The sequence below is a fragment of the Micropterus dolomieu genome, linkage group LG14, assembly GCF_021292245.1.
Source record: "Micropterus dolomieu isolate WLL.071019.BEF.003 ecotype Adirondacks linkage group LG14, ASM2129224v1, whole genome shotgun sequence".
Lineage (NCBI taxonomy): Eukaryota > Metazoa > Chordata > Actinopteri > Centrarchiformes > Centrarchidae > Micropterus > Micropterus dolomieu.
The window spans coordinates 24,227,789-24,254,845 of record NC_060163.1 but is presented as its reverse complement, the minus strand read 5'-3'; the positions used below and the strand labels follow the sequence as shown (position 1 = coordinate 24,254,845).

The window sequence follows — 27,057 nt, the reverse complement described above, 5'->3', positions numbered from 1 at the left end:
CAAAATAATTCAAACTTTATTTACTGAAAATTCACAATATCATACATTTACATATACAGGTGTTTCACTGAGGTTTGCCAAATGTGTGCCTTTGTACAGTAAATATAAAGCCAGAAAGTTTTAGGATATTGGTCTGCACAGGGCCCTGACCTTAACTCCATCCTACACCTTTAGGAGGAACTGGAAAACCAACTTGCTGATTGTTGGATTAACAGCAAAATCTGGAGGAAAGACTTCTCAGGAGAGTCGAGACTGTCAATCAATCACATTAGGGTCATGTTAGAGTGTCCACATCCTTTCGGTCATGCAGTGTACCAAGTATCTATTGATTTCTGTGGGTCAAAGAATGTGACACCAAACATTAAATAAGATCACATCTTAAGGATTATATAACTTCTTCAATTTCTTTCCTCTTCATAAGATTGCTACACTGTTTATCTGCAGCCTACACAAGAAAAAATATGTCGCTGTCATATATCTGCACTGGATGTATTCATGGTATATAGTGTATTACTTAGAGTTAGATGGCGAGATTGACACCACTCTCCTATCTGTCATTTAAACATGAAGCTACAGTCAGGGGAAACAGGGGCTCTGCATGGAGGTAACTAAATCCACAATCCAAAGTGTAAAAATAAAGTTTGTTTAAGATATGTTGTTGTAAATATATATACTGTTGATATATGTTAATGATTGAGCTGTAGAGGTGCTGATAGGCACATTTTGTTTCCTTCCAACAGAGTCAGCCATCTGTTTCCCCTCTCTTTCCAGTCTTTGTGCTAAGCTAACCCACAGCGTGAGCGTGGAATCAATGTTCTCATCTAACTCTCTGCCAGAAAGTGAATAAGCATCTTTCCTAAAATATCCAAAACTATTCCTTTAATACACAATGTAACACATATAGAAAACATATAAAAGTAAAACACTGTTTACAGACATGGTTGCTGTCCTCATTTCATAACTTCATAACTTACTCACCTTTAAATTTCCCAGTAAACTGGATTATTAAATATTTCATATATATATATTTTTACAGCAGTTTCTGGGGCATATTCTCATAAATAAAATGCCTGTCTAACACGACTCATTTTTGGACATTGATTCTCCAAACCATCAGATAAATCAGTAAGGGGAGGAGGCTCACAGGGATGAGAGTGAGGGCGATCACCACATTCTGAGGAGCATCCACAAGCAGAGGCTCCTCCCAAGAACAGTTCTGGAAGTACTGAGTGTGGATGTCGATGAAGAAGTCTTGAATGCTGGGGTTTGGGTAATAGCAGCCAAACACACCAGACAACATCTCCAAGCATAGCGTCATGTTGTTGTATGGTCTGTGAAAGGTAGAGACCCAGTGTATGAATGATGAACACATGATACATCCATTGTTTTACGACTTTACAACAATTAATAGCTAAACTTTATCTGGTCCAGCTAATATGCTGTGAAAGATCTGCAGCTTGTCTCTGTTTTATAACATGGCAAATCGAATATCTTTAGGTTTTGGACAATTGATTAGACAAAACAAGCAATGTGAAGAGGTCACCTTGTGGCTCTGGGAAGTTGTGGTAGACATTTTTTAAATCTTTCATGTGTTTTGGAAATTTTAATGTTGCTGTGTTTTGGGTTTTGTCTGATATTTTAGTCACATTTGGTGTGAAACTAGTCGTGTAAATCACCAGGGACCAAATATGAACCTGGTCACAGAATCAAAACTTCATGGGACTGTATGTATAAATAAATTTTAAAGCTGAGTTTTAAGAGACTTCTTTAACAAAGAGGAGATAGTATACATTTTATTTAAAATGAAGACTTATTTTCGTAATATGTTTTTGTGAAACTGGATACATCACTTTTGAAATGAAAACTCTTCAGTTGGACCAAGAAGCACTTGAAAAATGTGGCACCTACCTAAAACTGAGACCTTTGTGGTCAAACTATTTCCTGTTTGAAAATAGGTTTTTACTCTGCAGCGGGAGAGGCACAAACTCAGGGTGCTTGATGATGGATATTTCCTGGTGCCTCTCACAATAATTATGGACCTTTACACGTACTTTTTACATCACTATTTACAGCGTACCATTGCTTAAATGATACTTCTCCTACTTGAGACTACAGCTGCAGCTCTCAGTCTCAAGCCTATTGGTTCCTACTGATGAAATCCTTAAAAATAGATCGCAAATATTCACTTCATTTGTTAAAAGGCTCAGTAATTTCCTAAGACAACTTAGCAAAGTAAATTTTACTACAATAGGAGGAAACGCGTATTTGTTGGGAACTATTTTCAGCTGTGGATTTTTAAATATCTATATTATCTATATATATATAGAACATATGTGTTTTTAAAATGACCCTTAGACGTAGTGTGATGTTGTTGTAGGGTTGCAGGGTTCAGGTTATGGCTGCATGTACAAAGTGTCTGAGAAACACCGATGTTCACATCCTGTCTCCGACCAGTCAACAATGGTTTCTTTTCACCATGCGGGCAGTGGCCCTGTGGCAACAAGCCTGGACCCCTTAAGTCCCCCCATAAGTCCCCCCATAAGGTGGAAGGAGGAAAGTTTTATGATTTAGCGACATCACAACTAGTGTGATGTGGAAACTTGAGGCCACCATGGACACTGTCAGTGAGCAAGAAGGAGTACATGTGCTTTTAAGTTTATACAAGTAGTTTATTGAACTTTTTTGTAGGAAAAACCCATACCAAACAGAAAGATGAATATGTTTATTTCTTAAAACATGTCTTGTTTTGTTAAACTCAGTCAAAGATTCAAGTATCAGCTTTATATATATATGGCCCAAAAATTTGGATTCCATTCACAGACCATCTGAAGGTTATTGAATCGCTCAGAATTTTAGATCATACTTATTTAGACTGGCTTTTGAAGATTTTTCTATTTTTTTTTCCTTCTCTATTATAATTAATATTTTTATATTATCACCATTATTATATATTTGTATCTGTTTGAATTTTTTTTATTACGATTTTGTTTTAAAAAGTGCTAAAGGAAAAGCTATTGTTATTATTATGATTAATGAATTTCCTCGAACGAGTGAAACAGCGCCCCCCTGTGTTGTAGCAGCTTGTGAGCGCTAGTCTGTGTGGTGAACAGGGGTACTGCATGTTACAGTCGAGGCAATCAGTGAAGGAAGAAAAGCCAGGTGAAGTTGATTTTAAAAATATGTGAAACAGCCTCATGCGTCTCTGTCATGCCACTGTGAAACTGTAAACGGACACTGGAAGAAGATTTGTGAAGCAAGCAGTCCTACTTTAGCCCCACTGCAAAGAATAGAAAGTTAGAAGCATTAAGTTTGATGAAACACCTGCAAAGTTCGCTAGGTGTTCAAGCAGCGGGATACTAATTTGTATTACATGGATGTTGACCAGCTCGCCTCCATGACAGAAAAGAAAAATGGCCTCTGATGTCAAATAACGTGAGTCAAATACAACTTCTGTCTGTTTCCTGTCTTTCCTGATATTTAAATGTCCCGCCGTCGCTCCTGGTGTGTTGCTGTTATGGAAGTTTTATTTGTACTGCATCTCGTCTACCTGCTCACTGAAGCTGCTGTCTGTTAGTTAGAGACCAGTGGTTCTCAAAGTTTTTTTTTTAGCCCAAATAAACATCTAAAAGCAAAAATCATATCAGATGGGTGGAGAAAATCTTACTAAATGGGAGTCTCTGGTCTGATTTTTGTCAGTTTAGTTGTCCTTAACATGGGACAAAGTCCTTAGCTGGGCTTTGGAAAACGTGTATGACTGTGTGATTTAATAAGCTTGTGCTGTTGTCTGCTAGTTGTACTTTGGGTGAACATTTTCTGCTACTTTATACTTCTGCTCCACCATAGTTCAGAGGCAAAAATTATACTTTTTACTCCACATCATTTGTGTGAACGACGTTTTGCACCTCCTTACTGTCATGAAAGAGTATTGGACAAATTTAGATAAATGCCTTAATTCTGTCTGGAACTCACTTTTACATTTGTAAAAATGCTAAAAAAAAAAGTGAGATTACACTACTTTTTTCACACCAAGACCACAAGAAAACCACAGTAATGTTACCTTGACTCATCAAATCTGGATTGGATTAACACAGAGAGGTTAGAGATTCACACTTTCAGGGTTGTGAAATCTTTTATTTTGGGCCTATTTGTAAAAACAAATACAGAAAGCAGTGATGTGACTTCCTTTTTAAACATTATTTTCTTGATTCAGTGACCCATCATTTTATAAACATATTGTAAAATGCCCTATGTGGCCTCCAAAGTTTTAGTTTTGTCAGACCAAGAGTCCAAACCCCAAGCTATTTATTTTACTTTATATGACAAAGAAAATAAGACACATCCTCACATAATGAGGAATAAAACCAAGGAACGTTCGTCATTTTTTGCTTGAAAAATGAAAGTTAAATTAAAATAATTGCCAACTCATTTTCTGTTGATCGACTGATTGTTGCACTGAACATGACCCTGCTGGCCCATTTACATGAAGGTGGCTCTTTGTATATCCTGTGTGGGTAAGGAGAAGCACATGTTGATAGCGGATGTAAATAAGTCTGAAATGTCGTCATGTCTTTTAACAACAATAGGGGGGGGATGACACAGCAGGCTATTTTACACTTTATTTAGATGACCTATTACACATGGTGAACGTTAACAAGGGCTGCCAGATAATGGCACCACTGGGATCACGATTATTCAACAGGATTTATAGGCCTGACCAGAATACGTCGAAGCTTCTATGGTAATTGAAGTCAGAGTGCGGGACTTTTACATATAAATGAATATCTGTTACATTCAAGCCAAATGAGCCAAATGGCACAATGCTGATTAAGTCTAAGTTAATTAAGCTTAACTTTAATATGGTTGTAATGTGCACTGGCCTGCCTGGATCTGAATGAGTTTGGGGTTTATAGGGAGGGGAGAACGTGCATCGCTGTAAAGGAAAGGGGTGCGCTGGATTTGCAACAAAAGAAAAAAGAGTTTTATTGCTAACCTGAAAATGGCACAATAATCTTTTTATCTTGTTTCAAAGTCATAATTGAAAATAAATTTGATTAATCGCCCTAGTGAATTTTTCTTGGCCGCAGTCTGGTCCCTGTGGTACAAGTGACCCGGATTCACTCCTTAACCTTCAATCAAAAGTAATGAATATTTCTTATTTGTACAGTTAAACATAAATGAAGGCACTGACAAGTGATTAATATATTGATTTATTATGATACCACAGCTTGTCTCTGGGTTCCCATTTCTGTTCCCTTTTTTTTTAAAGAGGGAAACCAATTTATTTCTTTATAATACTGAAAATGTTTTGGTCTTTTTTGTCGACTTGAATCAGGATAGAAATTGCAAACCAGCTGTAGCTGCTAATGTTTTAGTTATGACACATTTTAAAACAGAGAAAAAACAAACAGGAGATGTCTCTTTTTTTTTTTTTAAATAAGATGTGTCACAGGTAATTACTAATTTCTCAATACTAACAGTACTACTATTAATACTACGACTAGTTGTTATGATAATAATAAGCACTTAATATAAACATGTGTAGCCCTATTTTAAAATTATACTTACAAAATGTTTGAAAGCATAACACAAAAGTAGAGATATAGAAAACAAATAATAATTTTTTTTAAATGGGGTTTTTAGAAATATGAAAATAACAAACTGACTTAATTATGTAGCTGCCTTACCTGATGATATTTTCCATTACACACCAGTTTTCGGTGATTGACAGCATTGCCATGTGAAAAACTGCCCCACAAAGTCCGTGACTGTATTCTACCAATAAGTCCTGTTTGCATCGTCTGCCTGGGAACTCAGTTTCCTGCTCCTGAAAATTCTCTGCAAAGGAAGGAAAATAAATACTTTTAACATACATGAACTAACAGGGACACACACACACACACACATCAAACGACACCCAAGATTATATTATTACATTATTCAGAGTGTCTTGCTTTGTATAATGGAGGATAGATTTCCTGTCAAATGCTGCTTTATTCAATGTACAGGTTCTTTGAATCGACTCCGTAGTGCATGTTTTGGTTATTCGACTTTCTTACTTAAAAGTGAAACTGTATTGTTGATAGTTTACCACACAGTCTTATGGTGTTTCAGCTGGAAGCAGTGACGCAAAGGAAATTTAAAAGCACTGATAAGGTCGAGAGTTTCCTTCCCTCATGCAGAATAAGTAGAATTTAACTCACCGTCATCCTCTGTGATAAGAGTAGATGTTTGGTTGTTCTGCAGTTCGTTCATCGTGTCTTTGTCCAAACTGGATGTCGTGTTGCTGAGTTTCATTGTACCTGCAGGCAAAAATTTTGAGCAATAGTCTCCCTCTTTGGTGAACTAAAACGAAATTATTTTGTTAATTGTTTGTGTTTTTTAAGCAAAAAGTCCAAATGCTCTTTTGTCACAGCATCTTAAATTGCTTTTCTTAGTCAAATATGATATAGTAAGATAGATAGATCATTAACTGAGAAAACAATCAGCAGATTAATTGACAGTGAAAGAAATGAATCATTAGTTGCTAATCTTACATAGGAAATGGAAAAACAAGACGTCTTACTGTTGCCAGCGGAGGGCTCGCTGAATGTTTGGTTCCCCTCAGCTTTGCTCAGCTGTACCTCTGTCATGTTGGCTGCTTGTGATCCCGCAACACCTGCGCAGATTCAACAAAGCTATTTAACATCACATGAACAATTCCAGCACTTTTTAAAAGACTCAGTCAGGGTCAGCCTTTTTGTTTGCTGACACTACAAATAAAATGCCCTCCACCTTTTTCCTTCATCAGTCCCACACACAGGAAAGATTATGGACACATATGTGTGTGAAATGTGTGTTTGTGTGAAGTGAGATACATACCGAGCGTAAGAAAAGCAAAGAGCAGGTACAGGATCATGGTGGAGAGCGACGAGGGGATCAGCAGTAACCCTTGAGGCCGGTCAGTGACCTGAGCAGCTGAGTAGGTTACAGACGAAGCCCAGCCCTCTTTGTCTAAGCACTGCTGAGTGTGTTTGTTGTGTTTGAACATGCATGTCTGAGTGTGTCATGTTCCGGTGAGAGGAAGAACAGCGGATGAAGGGAGATAACGATCTGACCATGAATTAAAGGTGCCTTGTGAAGTTTTGAAGTAAATGGAGAGAAGAGAGGAGGAATAAATACAAACGGACGTGTTATGTGAAATAAAATTTTACTTTTAGGCCCTTTTTTTTTTTTTATTTATTTTTTTGAAATGACCACTCATTAGTTTGTGTTACTGTATCACTGGAATACTTTTCAGTCATCATTAAATGCCATTTCTCTGGAACTCAAAGCAAAATATTGTTACCTTATAATCTCTAATTACTGTAACCTGTCTAATGAGGTTAAAGACGCTATAAACCTTTGAGGTGAACTGGTGAGTCTGTGGTTTAATCACTACAAGTGAAACCTTTCACTTATTTTTTTCCAATTGCTTCTATAAAAATACTGATTAATACAACTTTAATTAATTATCCACATGTTTCTTGAGTGTCTCTTTTGCAATCAAGTGACGTAGTGATGTATTATCAGATGTTTTGGTTCACGTGTCTACCAAGCATGCTGTTTTAACTTATCTCTGAATTTGTTCAAAGTTTTTTTTTTTTTTTTTTCCTTGTTTGCCTGCAACTAATAACTTATTTGAAGAGATGAATACCTAGGGAATTGACTTCTAGGAATATCGATTGCATCTGCAGACGTAAGGACAAGCTATATTGTTTGTGTTTCTTATTGTCAGCCAATCCCATGTGCAGACTCAAATCAACAAAAGTGTTAAAAAACACACTAGTGACCCTCACTGTTGCACTTCATCACCATGAACACACAAACTGTAGTTTATTTTGCCTTAATCCCACATACACCATCCTGCTCTACCAAAATATTCAGTTATGACCTGGCTCAGAAGGCCACAACAAAAGGGAGACACACCATGGTAGACGCTTAACAAAATATGTTTATTTAAACCAAAATGAACCACATTAAGGCTGGTGCCAAAGTAAAGGTGATAAAGCATGGAGTATGAACATCAGTGGTTTCAGTCAGGTCAGGGTAGGATGATGGATGCATGAAAAATGTGTGTAAGGGTGTTGTAATGTGCAAGAAACAATGACTACAAATAAAACAGCATATCCTGAAACAAAGCAAAGGTGGAACCTGTGAAGGAAAACAGAAGGTTAGCAGGGAGGTCTGTCCTCAGCCCAGCAGCGACCTCCTGCAGAATGAGAATAAAGCATTAAATACTCGACAGGGCAATTAGAAACTGTTTTGGTTTTTTTTAAACTATACATATTGTGTTTTAAAGTGTCTTCAGAAGGAACTATTGGGTTTGGGGCTAAGAACCACAGTAGAGCAGTTAGAAAGTGAGAGAAGGAACTGCAGGTTTCAGATGATTCCATCTGTAAGGAGTAAATGAGGGGAAGTGCTAGTATGTCCTCACGTACTCCTGCGGGTCTACTGAGATAAACACAGGATACAACAGTGACATATCTCCTAATTGGAGTGGGGTGTGTCACAGCCCAGATCTTGGAGTGTAACAAAAACAGGAGACACATGGGTAAACTAATTAACCAATGAGTAGGGAGTATCTGTAAAGTCAGTAGTGTTGGGAGTGGATGGGTGAAAATGTGCTGCATGGATGTTGTGCTGTAAAAACAAAGACAAGAAACCAAATACAACCAAGACTTACTGCCGCTCTGGCTTATATGCATGGGGCACACTGGGCCCAGATGTGCCAATCCGGTCTTCAGCCCTGGAGACAGAAAGCATATGAACCCTGCAGAGGGGCCGTCACAGATGGTCATGACGTTTGCGGGGAAAAGCCGGCAACACGGCCCTGTTTCCTGTTCTTCCTCAGATAGTCGGTGAAAACTCACTTAAGGGATTTCCTCTTTCATTTAGCAGCAGGGATGGTGGTGCGGCATGAAAGATATGCAACATATCAGTTGGCTGACAGAAAGCTCTTAACATGTTTGCAAAGGTGCATGTGGCAGCAATAATGATTCAGACACACAATGCTCTCTGAAACAACCAGCAAGCTTTCTGGGTTTTGCGCGAAATGTTTAAATTGGCACAGATGTGATGTAAAAAGTTAAAAATACAGAAGGGTGCCTTTGCCTCTAACACAACAACTACTACATTTAAAAAAAACAACAACTTCCTGTGCTTTGTGGTTTTAAATGTGCAGGATGTCAGAGCTTTTTATAATGGCTTCTGTCTACTCCTCAGCTCGTGGAGACAGGAAACTGTTCTGGCTTTAGGGGGTTTTTCTGCATGTTGAAAGACATTCAGGGACATTTTTGGGATTCAGAAAAGGCAAATAAAGGATGTGTAGTTACCACATAATGTCACAGCCATGATGCTGTCTACTACACTGCCTGCTGTTTAATGTATGAACGAGATCTAGTAGATTGTAGGATAATATGTGCAGACATGGTGTAGATTTAAGACACTGAAATATAAGAGTGCCATGAGTTCTGCATTTGGCTTTCAGTTTAGCATTTCTAAGATTGTGACGTTTAAAACAATACATTGACTTTGTTTCTTGGAGCTGTGAAATAATTTGTATTTTATGACCCATTGTTTAAGAAATCAGGACAAACACCGTTTTTGTATGAGGTTTTCCTTCAAATATAGTACGCTTTATTAATCAGTGTATATTGATGTACTTTCACCATGCATCTTCAAATGTAACTGAATCCAATAATCACATTTCAAGTTACAATCAGATTTCTTTTTATCATTTAACACCTTTTTTTAGAAAAACATTTCCTCCACTGGTCCTGTTAGAGAGAGAGACCACAGGAGCGCTGACAGTCCTGTGGACAGAATGACTCATAACACACAAGTGATTATACAAAAACAACAATATAGCACATCAAACTACCCATAACATGCCCACACATCAAATGAAATACTACAGACTACTCCTCTGCAAATGTAAATGTGCCATACTGAAAAGGAAACCTTTTAAATAGACTGTAAGCATTGAAACTGGAGGAAATAGGAAAATACAGTGTGACTGAAATATAAAATATGACAGAATATAAATTGTTGTTCATATCACTGCTCCGTTTTATAATATTATTAAAACTCAAATTGCTAGGGTTGGTGTGGAGCATCAGTTCTTGATTGGTGCTGACTGAAATATGTCCGTAGCACTGAAATGTCAAACCTGTCAATTTCAGAAAGTCGCCAATAAATGTCTGCCTGAATAAGTCTTAAATTGGCTTTTTTTTTTTTTTTTTTTTTAAAAAGGAGGTAAATTATGAATTTGATCAAAGTTCTCTTTTATTTTTTTTTTATTTTTTTTTTTTTTATATCAGTACTGAAATTTGTCGTATTACAAATTTCTAATGATACCCTGCCCTAACAATTACTAAGCGTTTCAGACTTTCATAATACAGATGGTTGAATAAACTAACTTCCTCAAAGTACTTCTCCAAACTAAGGCCGCTGTCTGCCGCTCAGCCGTTTTATCTAGGCTTGACAGGTTTGCGGTGTTGCATCCACCAGCTCAGTATAAGTGCAGAGCAGTTCTGCATTTCAACACATTTTGAGTTGTTAATTGATATTATCTGTTGACGACCTGCAGCCCACAACAATGATATCAATGTTTGACTTGTGCTGGTGCTGAAATGATCACTGAAACTGGTTTTAATTCGCCCTCCAGTGGTTAAAATACGCAGCTGGTCATTGTTCATTTTGTTCTAAATATTGTTGTTGGCCACTCCACTTGATCTGAAACCATTTTTTCACCCACCTTCCCCCCCCCCCTCTTCACACATTTCAGCTTCTCTTTTTTTCAGAATTACACAGACATACAGTAACATGGTGAAACTCGCTGCAAAGTTGCTTTCTAATGAAGATGCAGCGTGTAAAACCTGCGTGTCTTACTTTATGGTGTTTCAGTTGCCACACTTAATGCTGAAAGAGGTGTCAGGTGCCAGGTGTTGTGACGGAAAACTGCACCTGAAAGAAAGTTTGGGGATTTCTTTAAATTGCAGAATAAAATAAAACATAATTTGAAAATAATTGTATTTATAACTGTTTCAGCTAAAATGATCTAAACATGAGCCTTGACTACTTTTTTTTTTTTTTTTAGTTTTTCAAATTTCCATCAGCAGACTGTGCCACAGTTATTTTTATATTTCTCTATATGAAAGACATACATTCATAATTAAACACTACTTACTTTTTTTGAGCCTCACACTTTGCTTTATTTAAACAACGTTAATGGTTTCTTTTTCTGTATTTAGCTGTACATTACAGTGTTAAATAACCCCAAAGAGTTAAACCTGCCGGTTAAACCTGCTATTTTAAAGTTGCATAACAACAAAACAGAGGGTGAAACGGCAAAAGTGTGATATAAAACGCATGGCACATGATGCAAATTTAAATTATCTGTAGAAATATTTGTAGAAAATTAAAATGTAACCCTTCATAAATATTAGAGCTTATACTCTATTGAAAATTGGAAGAGAATTGCTATGGGAATTTTTTGAATGGCAAAGCCATTTAGGTTTGCCATAAATTCTTAAAATATTTTAACAAATAATTACATCAACAACTCTTTGATGTTGTCAAAAAAGAAGATTATAGGCATCTTAAAAGTAAACTTTATGGCAGAACTGTTGTATTGGTTTTATTAGATTGTACAGGTGTACCTAATGTGTTTATTGCTCAATTCATAAATAAAGCAATAAGTAACATTTACAGAGGAATATACAATAAATAAAATACAAGGAAATACAAAAGAACAACAAAATAGTGAGAAATTGACGAACCAGCATCCATCTCACAAACAAACACAAAGAGAGTGACTGATTGTGGACATGAGAAAAGAGAAATGTTTTCAGTCTGCTTTTGAATATGTTGTGACAAGAACTAAAAGCACCTTCACTAAATCTGAATCTTACACTCGGTACGGATAGAAAACCACCTCCTGATGACCGAAGTGGTCTGATAGCTTTGAGTGTAGTACGTGAGCAAGCCCGAAATTTTCTTGGGTGTCAATAAATACTTTAAAAGCAGAATTAGATAAGTAGATTCTGTGTTGTACTTTTAGAGCCGAGGAATTCAGAGTAGTATACTCATCTCTGCACAGGTTAATTAAAAACAACATATGTTTTATTATGTACCTTTTCAGTTAGACCTGAAGCAGTTATTGGTTATTATATTTGATCTTTAATTATTTTTCAAGCGAAAATGCCTCTAAATTCTCTTGATCTAGCTTTTCTTTTTCTAGTGAAATATACTGAAAGTATTTCTTTGCACTGACAATTGAACAAAACAGGGCATTTTAATATGTCACTTTAGGCTTTCAGAAATTTTTCTCTTTTATAGGTCGAACCTTTTAATTGTCCTACGTAATGTGATAATGCAATATCAAATATTCTGCAACTTATTCTGTATAATGAAACAGGTTAATATTGACAGAATTACACAAAAAGGCTAACGAGAAGATGGCATTAAAAACTGAATAAACTATAACTAAATAGTATTAAAGTAACGGCTTTCAGTTTTTAAATGTGTTTTCACACATGTATAAAATATAAGATTAATTTTGCTAGTTCGAGCTCTGAAACTTTGATGCTTTTTTGTGTTTTATCCTGGAATTTTCAGTTGTTCTTATTAATGGCATATTAGTCATTTATAAAACAATAAATTAGTTGTTGTCCTGTGGAAAAAAAACATTTTATACAACACAGAAACCCTTTATTATTCTTATTAGGCATGGCTAAAGATCTTAATGTCAACACAAGTAAAGAAAATGTAGTGCATTATATTGTTTTTATATAAAGCTTAGAGGAGCAATTTGCAAATCAAATGCATTACATGTTGTGGTTTTATTTTCAAAGTAATAATAATAAAAGCTAAATGTGAGTGGGAGGTGAATCATTTTTAGAAAAAAGTAACCATCCTGCCAACGAGCCAATCACTAATCAACCTGAATGTTGTGTGCACAGGTTGAATAGTAGGTCACCAGTTTCACATCAGTTAACGAGAACCACACAAGCAACAAACAAGCAAGGAGGGTAGAAATCAGGGGTTAAGAAAAGCCACACGTGGATCAAGGATTGTCAACATCTCCACCCAGCTGTGAAATGCTCAAGTGTTCCCAGAAGCAAAAACAATTTTCGACCTTTTGTACATTTTTCTCATGGTCTGGTGCCAACGCCTGAAACAAAGATTGTGGTTTGGTGCTCATCGTCATTAGCATCTCTGCAGCCATCAGACTATATGTTTGCAGTGTGAGTGTGAGCCATCGCAGCTGGGTTAATAGGCCTTAGGGCAAATTCAAACCCACGCTTTTTACCGCCCTGCACACATGCACAGACTCGAAGCAGGAAAAAATAATAATAATTAAGGATATTGCACTGTCCGGCGCTTTTGATACAGTCAAACGCAACAGGGTGGCACTGTGGTGCAGTGGTCATCGCTGTGCCCTCAGGAGGTCCTGGGTTCGAACTGTGGAGTTTGCATGTTCTCCCTGTGCCTGCGTGGGTTTTCTGCCACAGTTCAAAGGCATGTAGGTTAGCTTAATCAGCAACTCTTAATAGACCTGCAGGCATGAAAGTGAGCATGAAGGGTTGTTTTGGCTTGATGTGTCAGCTCTGTTTGACCACACCTCTCGCTCAGTGTCAGCTGGGATTAGCTCCAGCTCAAGGGGTTGTGTCTTGCCGGGTTTCTCACACCAAAGGCAAGCAACTTATCGATGCACCATCACCACCCAATAATGATGATGATACGATCTTGTATTATTTATCATTTAATATTTGTTTGCTATACACAGTTTTTATGCATTATGTTTTTGGATTGCAGGTGACTTTGTCTGTCCCATTCTCTTGAATGCGATATCTCAAGAACCCCTTGAGGGAATTTCTTCAGGTTTGGCACTAGTGTCCACTTGGACTCGAGGATGAAGTGATTTTAGAATTGGGTAGTCAGAGGTCAAAGGTCAGTGTGACCTCACATCTGTCCCATTTTCGTGAACGCAATATCAAGAACGACTAGAAGGATTTATGTTCAAATTTACTACAAGCGTCCACTTGGACATAGATACATAGATTTGTTGGTGACCTCAAAAAACCCCCACATTTTTGAACTTAAGACTTGCACACCGATGTTTAATGTGGTACAAGGATGAAGTGATATGTTTTACTCAGGAACAGAAGGGGAGATTGTGACAATATTTCCCAGCTGGTTGGACACTATTGATTCAAAATAGGTTTATAGCTGTAGTTTTAAGAATTTGGGTGATTGCAGATTTCTCACATGTGTTGACTGAGAGAACAAAATGAGAAAACAATAACTAGCACAGTATGGGCTCCATCTCATCTATCATCTACCTTTCACTCCCAAACTCTGGAACTTCTAAATTGATGCAAACAGCGTATTGGAGCGTGCCATCGATATACTGAATAAGAACTTCCATTTATCCAAATAAAACACTTTTTTTTCCTCCTTCCAAACAAAGTATTCACTACATATATTACAGTAGTCTGGACAAACATGGATGTCAGCTGCATCTCGACTGGAAGTTATAACTTAAAGCTAGTTTGCAATGCCTGTCCATAGACTGGCCTCCACAAAACACAAACGATGCACAAACACAAACGATCATACAATAAAATGACCATATGATCATCAGCTTGACTTCTGCAAACCCGGCTTTCTCCAGGTTACAGTATGCTTTTGACAATCTCCAGATATCTTATATTAAGTTAAAGTTAATTCTACACTCTAAAAAAACTCAATTCCACAGAGTTCGAAATAAGGCGACACTACTTTTAAACCAATGCATGCCGTGTTTAATTAGATTATTTACTTAAGACGGCTACAAATACTCACCACTGAGTTATATGAAAAGACCAGAGGTAATTTCTTCCATCTAGAAATCATCTCCATTTTTATTTGTAAGGCCATGCTAGATAGGTTTCACACCTATAGTTGAACAACAATAACACCAGATAACATTAGAGATTAGCTTTAAAAAGTTCCTCATATCAACTCTGATCTAAAGAAGCCTGGTTTCCTGTATCATGCACTGTACTGCAAAACAAACAAACAAACTGTGTAGACACTCATTTCTCAGAGGGATTTAAAAGTTATACTGACATTGTGAAATCGTATGTGTAAGTTCAAACAATTAGTTCATCAGAAGAAAATTAAAGGGCAACTATTTTGTTGATTTTCTGGTTATCCCGGTTTTGTGTAATTGCAAATTGAATACCATTAGGTGTTGGACTGTAGGTCTGATAAAACAAGACATTTGAAGACGCCACCTTGGACTTGGGGAAGCTGTGCCATTTTTTGACATCAGACACTAAACAATAAATTGCTTAATCAAGTTCCCCCCGTAGGGAAGTTTGACAAGTGATGCTCCAGAGGTTGACTTGATCAGTTAGACCTTTCCATGGCTAGATGACTTGTCAAACGATCATATAACCTCAAAAGAAGTCAAGCAAAGGTTGTGAACTGGTTTTTGGTGCCAACAGGCACACCCAGATGTGTTTATGCACTTGTTTGTCTGCCAGTTGAACCTACAGCTTGATGTTGTGAGCAAATTCTGTGCATTTTTGTCTCCTCTTATTAGGACATATTTTGGATTTTATCCACGGGGGGGGGGGAATGTCTAAAGGGAAAATGTCGTCCAATGAAAAGTATTAACACGTGAATTAAAAAACCTTAAATGTATACGTGCAGTTAGTGATGTATATATGCATTATGGTTGCAGTGACAACATTTTGCAGGTCAGGATTCAGTGTAAACTTTTATTGATTTAATACAAAAGATGGATCATAAAAAAAATAAAAAATAACCCACAGCCAGTCTCAGAGGTATGACAGCTCTACACAGGCATCAACAAAGTTTCATTCTCACATCCTTCAGTGTGTCCTGGTGACAAAAACAACCAACTCAGGGGTATGGCAAGGTCAGCAAAACACAGATGGTTTCATTGGCTGGAGGTGGTTAAGGTTTAGCCCGCAGGCTTGTTCTTAAGAGTGCCTGCATCTCAAATCTGCCACACACAAAGGAGGAGGACTTAGGACATGATTAGCACCCCAAACATCACAGGTAAGAACATTTGAGTTTTGAAATAGAAATTTAAATTTTTAAGAAGATTGACTGTTTCTAGCTTGGCCAATAAATTTAGTACAATTATAGAGGAAGTATAGAAATGTTTAAGCAAAATGTGAATATATATGTATGCATGTCTGTCTATACAGATCCATCTAGATGGATATTGATGCCAATCACGGGGTTATTTGAAGCCTTGTATTTATTGTAAAAAAAAAAAATGTATTTAACTATTTTTAACAACATTGTATATTAAGTATTAAGAGATGAGAAAGTAACATGAACCAACTATTTACTGGCAGGGAACATCACACACTCAGCCTGCGCTTGGTTACTGGGCGCAGCTTAGTGCTTAATATACAGGATTTTCCACAGCATGTGGAAAGGAGAAATGATATTGACATGTGACTATTAATCTTACCGCTGTTCACAAGACCCCACATGCCAACAACTTGACAGCATCGTCTTCCACAGATGTGAAAAGTGACTAAAATATATAACTGCTGCCTACTCAAACTGAGTAGACAGCAGTTATGTGGTTGCAAGGGATGATCTCACTTTCAACCTGATTGTAAAAGAGCTCAGATTTCCTGATATTGTCAAATAATTTGCAGTAGTCAAAAGCAAACAGTAAGTAAGTAAGGAAAGTTGCTATATATGCACTATAGACAATATTCACAGTCAAGCTCATGCTGTTTAAAAATTTTAAAATCAATTCATAAACTAGATTAGATCTCATTAAAATGACCTGATTACAAAGAACATGTTTGCAATCCTTAAAATTTAGCAAAAGCTTTGACAGCCAATTGGACAACCAACATTGAAATGGCAACAAGAAAAAAACAACCTGTCTTTGTTTAGAGATTTTGATGCAAATGTTTATGAAATATCTTAGTGGGGATGGTGTGTGTGTGTGTGTGTGTGTGTGTGTACGAAGCATTTGTAGTATTTGTACCGGCCATTACGCATTTGCAAATAAAAATCTGTTCAAAAAAATCATTAATAGAGACAGTTAAAATATTTATAAAATACGTGATAATGCCAAGGGTTAGGTTGTCAAGTAATTTTTATGTATCAAGATGTTTTGGCTTCACTTTTCGTGTCGTGTCGTCTACCCTTTTTATATACTGTCTATGACGAGAGATGATATCTGGAAAGCATCAAAGACCTTGACCTTGACTCAGTCAGAGCATGAGTAAGAGTGTACACACAACATACTGTCATCTGCATAATAATAATAATAATAATGAAAATGTAAATACATAGGATTTATGCTATTGTAAATAATAGTGGACTAAGAAATAATGGCGCTCATTTATTGATCTTTGGAGCAAGTTGGATTTACAGTAAACTCTAAACTGTTAGCTTAGTTTTTATCATCTATGGTATGAAATACCATATTTGCGTAATCAATAGTGTTGTCATATTATTTCTTAGGAGGTGGTATCACATTGTATATTACATAAACGGCAGCTGTAATCCAGACACCCCGTCCCCGAGTGTAAAAAGGTATTTGCATTTAATGCATTTAGCTAACGCTTTTGTCCAAAAGCGACTTACAATTGCTACATATGTCAGAGGTCACACGCCTCTGGAGGAACTAGGGGTTAAGTGTCTTGCTCAGGGACACATGGGTCACAGGGGAGTTGAACCCGGGTCTCTCACACCAAAGCCGTTCGTCTTATCCACTGCACCATCACCACCCCCATCGCTGAAAAGGTGCAGCGTTGAGGACTATGATTCTAAGGGTTTTTATTATTAGTACTTGAAATTGCACAGCAGAAATATAGCCTTGTTCTGAGCGTTTATATACATGAAGAGATTTGTCAATAGAGCAGTTTGTAAATCATAATGTGAATCACAAATCTTCGGCAGTTTGCAGCTCATTAGGAAACAACCCTCCCATGACTCAAATTTATTTTCTCTGCAACGAGACATTTCCTGTCCCCTTCAGCTACCTGAACAATATACCAATTAATATTTTATATATAATTTGTGTTCATGCTTTTCAACTTTAGGGAAATATTTAGGTGAAGTTACAACTAAAAAAAACATTTTTGTCCGAGTCTACATTTAACTGCAAACTAAGTTATTGCTCCGTTCATTATTGTTGTCATAAAGTAGAAAATTACAAATTTAATTTAATTTAGCCTCACAAATATGAGGTTTACAGCTTTTGATAACCAGTTAGGTTTGTTTCCCGGTCAAAAGAAATAAACTTCCTGACTAAAAGAAAATGATATCAGATAAACCACTCGGATAATGCCGCTCTGTTCACAAGACTGTCCACAAAATTGTTTTCTCTTACCTTTTTAAGGTAAAATCCTTCATGTCTGTGTCCACCATCAAACAAAGAAGTTTGAAAGAAAAGACATTAACAAAAATATGGCTCTATTTAATATTGTGAGTGGCCTCAGCAGTTACAGAGATGAAATGATAAAAGGTGCTTGTTGGAACTGCCTATAAAGGCTGTTAGCACGCGACACTGACTGATCTGTAGACCTTCAAGCTACCCACGATTTCCCCTGTGCCAACGACCTGATGCCAGTGTCACGCAAGCTGGTGCAAAATGACTAAAATATCACAGCCGCTTACTCAAACAGAGGAACATTGCTGCTCTCTCTCACTTTCAGCCTGATTGTGAAGGAGTTAGTATTTCCTGATATCGTGACATGAAGTACAGTATTCTGCTCAAAAATCAACCCAGGCCGGGGTCTTTGAGAACACTATTTTTGAACAAAAGCTAGTCCTCACGCAACTTGGTCTCTCTGGAATTTTGCAGAAGCCCAGAATGACTCATACTTTTAATTGCATACAACCTACAGAAGGTTTTTATTGTGCAGTCTAGGCTGCTCTTAGGCCCAAACTACTACTTTCAATAACTAAAAAGTAACAAATAAGTTTAAGTCTTCAGTTGTACATTTCTGTCTCTTTGGAGTATGTAGACTGGTGATTCCTTTTGTAAATGTACTAGAAAGTTAAAGTAATGACTAAATGACAGCTGCTACTCACATCTTAAAGTTTTCTGAAGTGGCAGTTCAGAAATGACATGATTAGAGAATAATTATATTATGACTGAAACATTTCCTCAGCTGTAAAAACATTTTTTATTTTTTTTTTACATCGTTCACACATCCTCCCAGATTCGAAATGCAAAAAAGATGCTAATCCATCCGTCTGTAGCCGTGTGTGTGCATCTGTAAACAAGACTAATGCTCCTGAGGCTGTACTTTGAGCTAAATGCTAACATGTTCACAATGACAATGCTAACTTACTGATATTTAGCACCAAACACAGTTATATGAACATCATTCGTTTTGCAAATATTTGGTCATAAACCAAAGTCTTGACCTGAATGTGGCGCGAAAAGGTATTACTATTCATCCTGTTAATCCTTTCATCACCAACGCTAAGATTCATCGTCTGAGGAGAGGAGGAGTCAAAAAGTCAGAGTTTCAAACATTGTTCTATAAATGTAAAATGTTCATACAGTTTTAACAGCTGCCTTGTAAAGAGAACGCTCACTCATTTTCACTTCCGCCACTCTTCTTTTAATGTCGGTACCTCTTTAAAAGTAACAGCAAATTTCATGACATTGAGGAGAAGTTGCGGAGATGGGTATAGATCTTAGTCATGGGAGAGTTTTATAAATGTCACCCTTCCTATTGCAAGATAAATTACTTACTGTTCTTGTTTTTGTCCCCACCAGCAATGGACCCCATCAGCCAGGACTATGATGATGGCTATTACTACTTCAATGACTCGTACATGAATATGAGTAACACCACATACGATTACGAACAGTTTGGCTGGTGTGATGCAGGTGAACAGGAGCTCACTATCAAAATTTTCCAGACTTGTGTGTTCTGCCTGATCTTCCTGCTGGGCGTGGTGGGAAACTGCTTGGTGATTGCCACCTTTGTTCTCTACCGCTGCCTCCGGCTTCGCTCCATGACCGACGTCTTTCTGTTCCACCTGGCGCTGGCTGACCTTCTCCTCCTCCTCACGCTCCCATTACAAGCCGTCGACACTCACCTGGGTTGGATCCTCACCGTTCCCCTCTGCAAGGCCACGCGTGCATGCTACGCCATCAACACTTACAGTGGGCTTATGCTGCTGGCCTGCATCAGCATTGACCGCTACATGGTGGTGGCACGAGCCCAGCAGATGCTCAGGCTACGCGATCAGATATTAACAGGCGGGAAAGTAGCCGCTGTAGGTGTGTGGGTTGTTGCGGTGCTCCTAAGCCTGCCTGAAATCCTCTTCTCCGGGGTGAGTGAGGGATACTGCGGCATGCTTAACAGCGGAAGTGTCAAAATGGCCACCAATGGAGCAATCATTGCTGTCTTCTGCCTGTCCCTCTTCATTATGGTGACATGCTACTCTTGCATTGCTCACGTGTTGTGGGGAGGGCACACAAATCGGCGGGGGAAGCAGTGGCATCGTCAGCGTACGTTGAAGCTGATGGTGGCTCTGGTGCTGGTTTTTCTGGTATTCCAGCTGCCGTACACCGTGGTGCTGTCATGGAAAATGGCTGGGCAGTTCTGCGGTCTCCTGTTGGAGTACATCACCTGCACTTTGGCGTACACCCGCTGCTGCCTCAACCCTATCTTGTACGCCCTGGTAGGCGTGCGCTTCCGCAACGACGTACTGAGGCTCCTCCGTGATTCAAGCTGCTCTCGTGGGCTCAAGCTGGTGCCACAGAGAGCGAGCTTCATCTCCAACTCTTCAGCTTACACTCCAACATACTCCAGCAATGACGCAGTGCCTGCCACCAAATTTCAGTTTTCAGGAACCAAATAATATTTTGTGGAATGCACTATAAATTGCTGTCTGCTTTGCGTTGTTTGTATCCATGTATCCCTACAGTAAATAGTGTGTATAGTTGCAGAAGCAATGGACTGAAAAATAACAATGAGTTGCAAAGATATGCATATAATCATTGGGGCTGTCAGTCAGTTGAATTGTTTCAGTACCAGTGTAAATACTACATCCGCTATATTTTAAAATAATTTTTATGTGATGTTTCTTTGTTATTCACTTGTAACCCATTTGTCCCGAGCTTAGTTGCAGTCATGAGTTTTAAATACACATTGCTGTTGCCACATTTCATGTGTTACGCAAGAAGTCTTAAGGTTTGATACCCAGCTCTAGTCATAATTTGTCACGTTGGCATTACGGCCAAAAACGGTCACAAAGACCGTATTTGGTCACATTTTATTTGTCAATTCCAGATTTGTTATTTCAGCTGTCAAGTGACAAAAAAGGCAGATGGTCAGTCACGTACTTTCGTAACGCTCACCACAACCTTATTTGCACCCATAAAAACAGCAGCACCTTATTTTTATTTCAAGGAACTGGAATCCTATTAAATGCTTTCATGATGTTGAGGGGAATTTTTTGCTGTCAAATTCAAACCTTTTGATTGCAGGTTGTGTTTCAGATTTAGCTTTTTCAGGAAAGTGTGTCTCTGAGGAGTGTTCTCAGTCTCTGTATATACTGTATATATTTTTGGATATTATTTTTGTTTGGCCAGGGTTTGAATCTATTGTCTGTAAAGTCAGTGTATAAGAGTGGCCTATGAATATTTGCTATATTGTCGTAATTTCTCTGAACTGGATTTAAATCTTAACCTCAACCCAAACCTGACTTTATTTTTAACCAAACCCTGACACCGAAACAAAAAATAGACTTTTTTTTTTCCCCCACACTTTTGTATCACTTGGTACTAAATAGACCGTGGCCAGAGATCATTGTTACAAGTTTCTTATTATAATTGTTTTCTTCATAAAAATACAAGGTGCTTCTACCACCCTTGACATATTTCTAAGATAAGATTTATCTTAAATGCCAGAGATGTAGAAACGGTTATACGTGCCTTTATCTCCTCTTGCCTGCATTATTGCAACAGCCTGGTCTCATGTCGAAATCAAAAAACTGAACCGTTTACAGATTGTGCAGATCTTAGCTGCGGGTTTATTAGTCCAAACTAGGAAGTAGGCCCACATTACACTGAGTTTAGAGATCTTATTGATTACTGTTAAAGCTCTTTTTGGCCTTTTAAAAGGAAGTTTTTCCTTGCCTCCGTCTCCTAGTGCTGCTCTTGGTTGGAACTGTTGGGCTTCTGTAAATAGCATCACAGAGTACGGTCTAGACCTGCTCTTTTATGAAAAGCGCTGTGAGATAACTGTTGTTGTGATTTGGCGCTATATAAATAAAATTTTAATTGAATTTTCATCAGGTCCTGAGGCTCTGGAATGACCTGCATGAGGAAATCAGGTTGTCGAAGTCGGGTCTTCTTTTAAATCCCTCCTGAAAATGAATTTCTTGCAGGAAAGCGTTATCTGAGTTTATCTGAGCTGCTATCCTGTTTGTCTGAATTTCCTGCTTAACCCTTTATCTGTACATTGTCATATTTTGTTTCTCATTGACTTTTAATTTCTTATCTTGTCTTTTAAGTCCCTGTGAAGTAGTAGTGTTTAATAAGTGCTCTACAAAAGTTTATTGTTATTATTGTCTCTATTCATTTGTTTGGTAAGATTAAACTTTGATGCATTTAATAACTTAAAGACTCAAGTGCATTTCAAATGCACGCACACACAGACACACTAACCTTGCTATCATCAAAGTTTACGTAGGTAACATGCACATAAACAGTAAACCAATAATAATGCTAAGTTAAGCACAATATAAAGAAGTGGGAAAAGAAAAGCTACTTTTATTTTCTCATTTCTCTGTGCTGGAACCATGTCTGTCTACCGGAAGTTGTTTTGAGGCTTGAAAGTGTGAGTTTCACATCGGTATGTGTCAACAAAAGGTGTTTATACTGAAAATGCAGTGAAAGGACTCGTGCTTTTAGCACTGAAACCCATCTAAGAAACACCTCTGGTTAGTTTTACCTTTATGATCATAAAATATCAAAATAATTTAAAGGATTTTGTCCACCCTGATCTTACAGGGTCCATCACATCTCCACAGTTCAGCTCTAGTTTAAAATAAATGAAAACCCCCAAAGAGATTGAGGTATGAAATGAGCAGTTGTGACAGTAAAAAAAAAAAAAAATTTAAAAAATTTAAAAAAAAAGTGCTCCTGCTGTAATGTGATGTTGTGAACACTAGATGTCAGCCTGATGCAGAGACACCGTGGACTAGTCTATAAGTTTGACAGAAACAGTAATCCAGTATGGTTTCACTGAAAAGTGTAATCTTTATTACCAGATACCTTTTTAATTAATTACATTTAAGACCTAGAGACAACAGAGTACAAAGAGTGCACACATGCTGTACGGACACACGCTCACTTCCACACAGTGCTATCATGAATAAATGCCATCACTGATTTGTTCAGTGATTCAAATGAATTAAGTGGAAACTGGTTATCAGGCCAAGTACGCTCTCTAGATAGGGCTGCGACTAAAGTTTATTTTCTTTATCCATTAATCTGCAAGTTATTTTTTTGACTAAATGGTAAAGGAGTCTGTCTAATTACAAATGGCTTATCACAGTTTCCAATGTGAGGTCTTCAAGTCTCTTGTTTTTGTTGGGCAAACACTCCAAAGCACAAATATATTCAGTTCAGTATCACATAAGAGGAAAAAGAAAAGCAGCAAAGATTCACAATTAAGAAGCTAGAACATTTATAATAAATAAAATTGTTAATCGCTTATCAAAAAAGTTGGTTTTCTGTTGATTGAGTAACTCATTCATTGGCTAATAACTTCAGCCTTTCTTCCAGCATTTACTTTTTGCAAATCGAGGTATGTGAACCAACTAACTGACTGCGTGACACAATATAAATACCTCTGGTTAAAGTCTTCCTGACAGAATCGACATAATTGATGTGGTGTGATGGTGATAAGTGTGCAAATGTTTTTTGTTTGGTTTTTTGCATCCAACACCTTCCTGTCTTATGGTAGTTTGCTAACTTGAAACCAGTTTCAAATTGTACACACCTCCAGTAAAAAACCCAGAATAGGGAATGATGTTCACTTCCTGTTAGAAACCTCACATCAAAGATCACCTCATCGCATTTATTCAAATTGGAACTCGCAGCAAAACCCCGTGAACAAAGTTCCTCCACGCTTCATTGTGGCCCGTGGCCTGACGTGCAGGTATCAGTGTGACTCATTATTTATTAACAGCAGCTTCCACCTTCCAGTAACACTCCAGCCACTCTGTAACCAACAACTTGCTGACCTCTCTGAGAAAAAAGTTGCGTCATCGCTGCTACACAACTTATGATTCTGATTAAGCGAGTGATCCTCTTTAGCAGCCACGTTACAGCTGTGGTTTGTTAGGACACAGGGTGGTAATGAGAGTTTCTGATGATGCAACATGTTGTTATAAATGAGGCTTTGATCACAGAGGGATCTCTGAGCTCTGGACCTACTGTAGCTTTCATTTACAGCAACTTCATGATGTATTTGAATGAAAACTCATGTCCTGCACTTTGTGTAAGGACTGTTAATAAATAACAGTGATAATGATAAATTCAAATTGATGAATTACCCTATACGCAACCCAGGGACACTACGTTTATTGACCTATATAAGAATAACTTCACATTATCGTATAAAATCATTAGGCCCAAACAATACTTCATACATAATACAAAACACACCTTTTTCCCAGCAGACATTTTGACTTATCTTAGCAAAAGCACAGGTTTAAAAAAATAACATTGATTGATTGAATTCAGACATTTCTGACAATGTCACAAAAAACTGAAGATTATATGAAACAAACAAAACAATCCTACATTTATGAAAAGCTTTGCAAACAGAGAAGGTTTGAATTGTGGCTCTGCAAAGATACATGGTAAAGTCTGTGGAGATCTCCACAGCGAGGAATGTCGTGGGTAACTGTGGGTTGCTAAAGGAACTGATGCCACCTTACTTTGTGTCAAGGAAGCTGATCAGCCAGTCCGACTTCCTGTCAGGAGGCAGCGTCCAAGTCAAAGAGCAAAACAATATAATCAATAGCTTTGCAAGTATAAAAGAAACTATGGGAATGTCTCAGCATGTTGCCTTCTGCAACTCAACTAAATAATAAGAATATAAAGTCATGTTGAAACAACAAGGCAGCAGACAAACTAGTTTAATGATAATAAACAGATGTTACTCAAACAGGAGGAAATAGTGCATTTGATTGGGAACTATTTCAGTTTTATAATACCCATTTAGTGCTCAGAAGATGGCTTTGGATCGTTGGTGTTAGTGATTTTATAGGATTTGTTGAGAATAAGAAAAATATGGAAACTCAACATATTTAACCTTTTTTAATTCCTGGTTTAGCATATGAACATATTGCTCAGTTTGTGTCAGAAAGTTGTCAGCTATAGATTTCTGTAGCTGGCTGAAGGAATATGTGCCTTCTCGTACATGGAGGCATTAGGACCCAGAGAGCTCAGATCTCTGTGCTCTGCGCTGTTAGAGCTGATTCCTCTGCTGCCTTCTGTCTCTTTTCGGATAGACAGAGCGGCTGCCTGCTGGATCTCTGCCTTTCCCTCTTTTCCTCGCTTTCCTCTAGAAATGGAGATCAAAGGCCCAGAGACTCCCAGAATCCAACAGCAGATGGAGGGCTTCCATAGACTACCTGCAAGCCCAACTAAGTCTCATTACCTGGGAGCACTGCAGCTTTTGGAGTAGTTTCCTCCAGAGTTTTCGCCTCACCTGTCCAGAGGGAAACACAGAAGTGAAACCTTTCTTTTGTTATTCTTCTTGTATTAATTTTTTCTTCTTACTGCAGCCTCCTCCTGTGTGCAGAGCTACAGGCTCCGAACTCTTTCCTCCTCCCCTTTTCTCTTTCACTCGCTCAGCTGTCACTCTGCCTTGCACTCTCAAGATATCCCCTTCCCTCTTTCTAGGGTTTCATAGTGCATCAGGATCTTATTGAGAGGCAGGGGTGGATTTAATCCCGCTGCTTTTCGCCGTGTTTAAGAATATGGACGTGTTATGAGTGCTACTTCAGCATGAACAGACTGGGGTCATGGAAATAACAAAAGGTCACAGGCCAGTGCCTCACAGAGCCTCTCACTTAGCTTTGAATAACTAGATACAGAATACTTTTTCAATTCTTGACCTTTTTAGCACTGTTTTTAGCTAAGGCAGATTTCCCGGAGCAGTTTTTTTTTTTTTTTTTTTTTTTTGCATGTGTATTTCTTGGATCTATCAGATATCCAATCATGGGGAATGCAGCAGGAAGCATGGAGGTACCCCAGGGGAAGGAGAGCAGGACGGTGTCTGCCCCTCCAGGCTCCACAGGCTCCCAGAAACGAACTGTGGGGCTGAAACTCCCGATGCCACCTGAAGAAGAGCTGGAGCAACGCTTCAGTGCAGTGCTGGTGAGTTGCAGCAGGTCAGGCCACATGTCAGCTTTCACACAGAAGCAAAAAGCACAAGGCAAAGAATTTGGAATATGTTGGAAATGTGCACGTCCTCAGGACAAGCTTATCACAGTACCAGGTACACAATGCCACTGTAGAAAGATACATAAGAGGTCCTTTATACTGGAGCTTACTGCAGCATTAGGCTCACTGCATGGTCTGCTGGAGGATGAATGATGATGGAAGGGAGGCGGGGGGGGGGGGGCAGATCTGTTTACAAGTTAATAAAAGGTGCAACTAAACTTTACATTTTCACAGCTTCAAATGTAACTTAGAGCATCCTGTATATAAATAATCACTCTTTTTTTTTAAGAGTTGGATTACCTTTTAGAGAATATTATGTTACAAAGATTTACACTCTATATGGCCAAAAGTATGTGGACACCCCTGATGACATACTTTTTGGTCCCAAACTAGAGAAATCCCTAACGCCGCAGCGTACAGTGATATTTGAGACAATAGTGTGCTTCCAACTTGTGTGTCAACAGTTTGCGTTTGTCTCTTTCCTACTAACAACATGAAAAAAACCTCCGTGCACAAAGGCAGATCCATAAGGAAATGTTTTTCCAGTTTTGTGT

General features: G+C 38.0%; 3 protein-coding genes across 3 annotated transcripts in view; 2 read left to right on the top strand and 1 right to left on the bottom strand.

Moving 5' to 3' along the window:
- Positions 1-6,926, bottom strand: LOC123982454 (receptor activity-modifying protein 2-like). The gene is made up of 5 exons (XM_046067974.1): positions 6,859-6,926; positions 6,563-6,655; positions 6,201-6,299; positions 5,685-5,835; positions 1-1,331 (listed from the first exon to the last, which is right to left on the bottom strand). The coding sequence occupies exons 1-5, from the start codon at positions 6,893-6,895 to the stop codon at positions 1,085-1,087; spliced, it is 627 nt and encodes a 208-aa protein (XP_045923930.1). The 5' UTR covers positions 6,896-6,926; the 3' UTR covers positions 1-1,084.
- On the top strand, positions 3,202-21,707 carry ccr10 (chemokine (C-C motif) receptor 10). Its single transcript, XM_046067972.1, has 2 exons — positions 3,202-3,432; positions 19,805-21,707. The coding sequence occupies exon 2, from the start codon at positions 19,807-19,809 to the stop codon at positions 20,896-20,898; it is 1,092 nt and encodes a 363-aa protein (XP_045923928.1). The 5' UTR covers positions 3,202-3,432; positions 19,805-19,806; the 3' UTR covers positions 20,899-21,707.
- Positions 21,708-25,565: 3,858 nt separating this feature from the next.
- fmnl1b (formin-like 1b) overlaps positions 25,566-27,057 on the top strand; it is a 43,722-nt gene continuing 42,230 nt past the window's right edge. The window contains exon 1 of the mRNA XM_046069868.1: positions 25,566-26,437. Coding sequence (XP_045925824.1) covers positions 26,279-26,437 — 159 coding nt within the window. The 5' untranslated portion in view covers positions 25,566-26,278. The remainder of the gene's footprint in view (positions 26,438-27,057) is intronic.

Bases quoted from the DNA above. Each gene is read 5' to 3' on its own strand.
- LOC123982454 (XM_046067974.1), bottom strand. From the start codon at position 6,895: ATGATCCTGTACCTGCTCTTTGCTTTTCTTACGCTCG. The intron at 6,656-6,858 runs GTATGTATCTCA...GAATCTGCGCAG, and splicing joins CTTTGCTTTTCTTACGCTCG to GTGTTGCGGGATCACAAGCA. The intron at 6,300-6,562 runs GTAAGACGTCTT...TTTTGCCTGCAG, and splicing joins CGAGCCCTCCGCTGGCAACA to GTACAATGAAACTCAGCAAC.
- ccr10 (XM_046067972.1), top strand. From the start codon at position 19,807: ATGGACCCCATCAGCCAGGACTATGATGATGGCTATTACTACTTCAAT.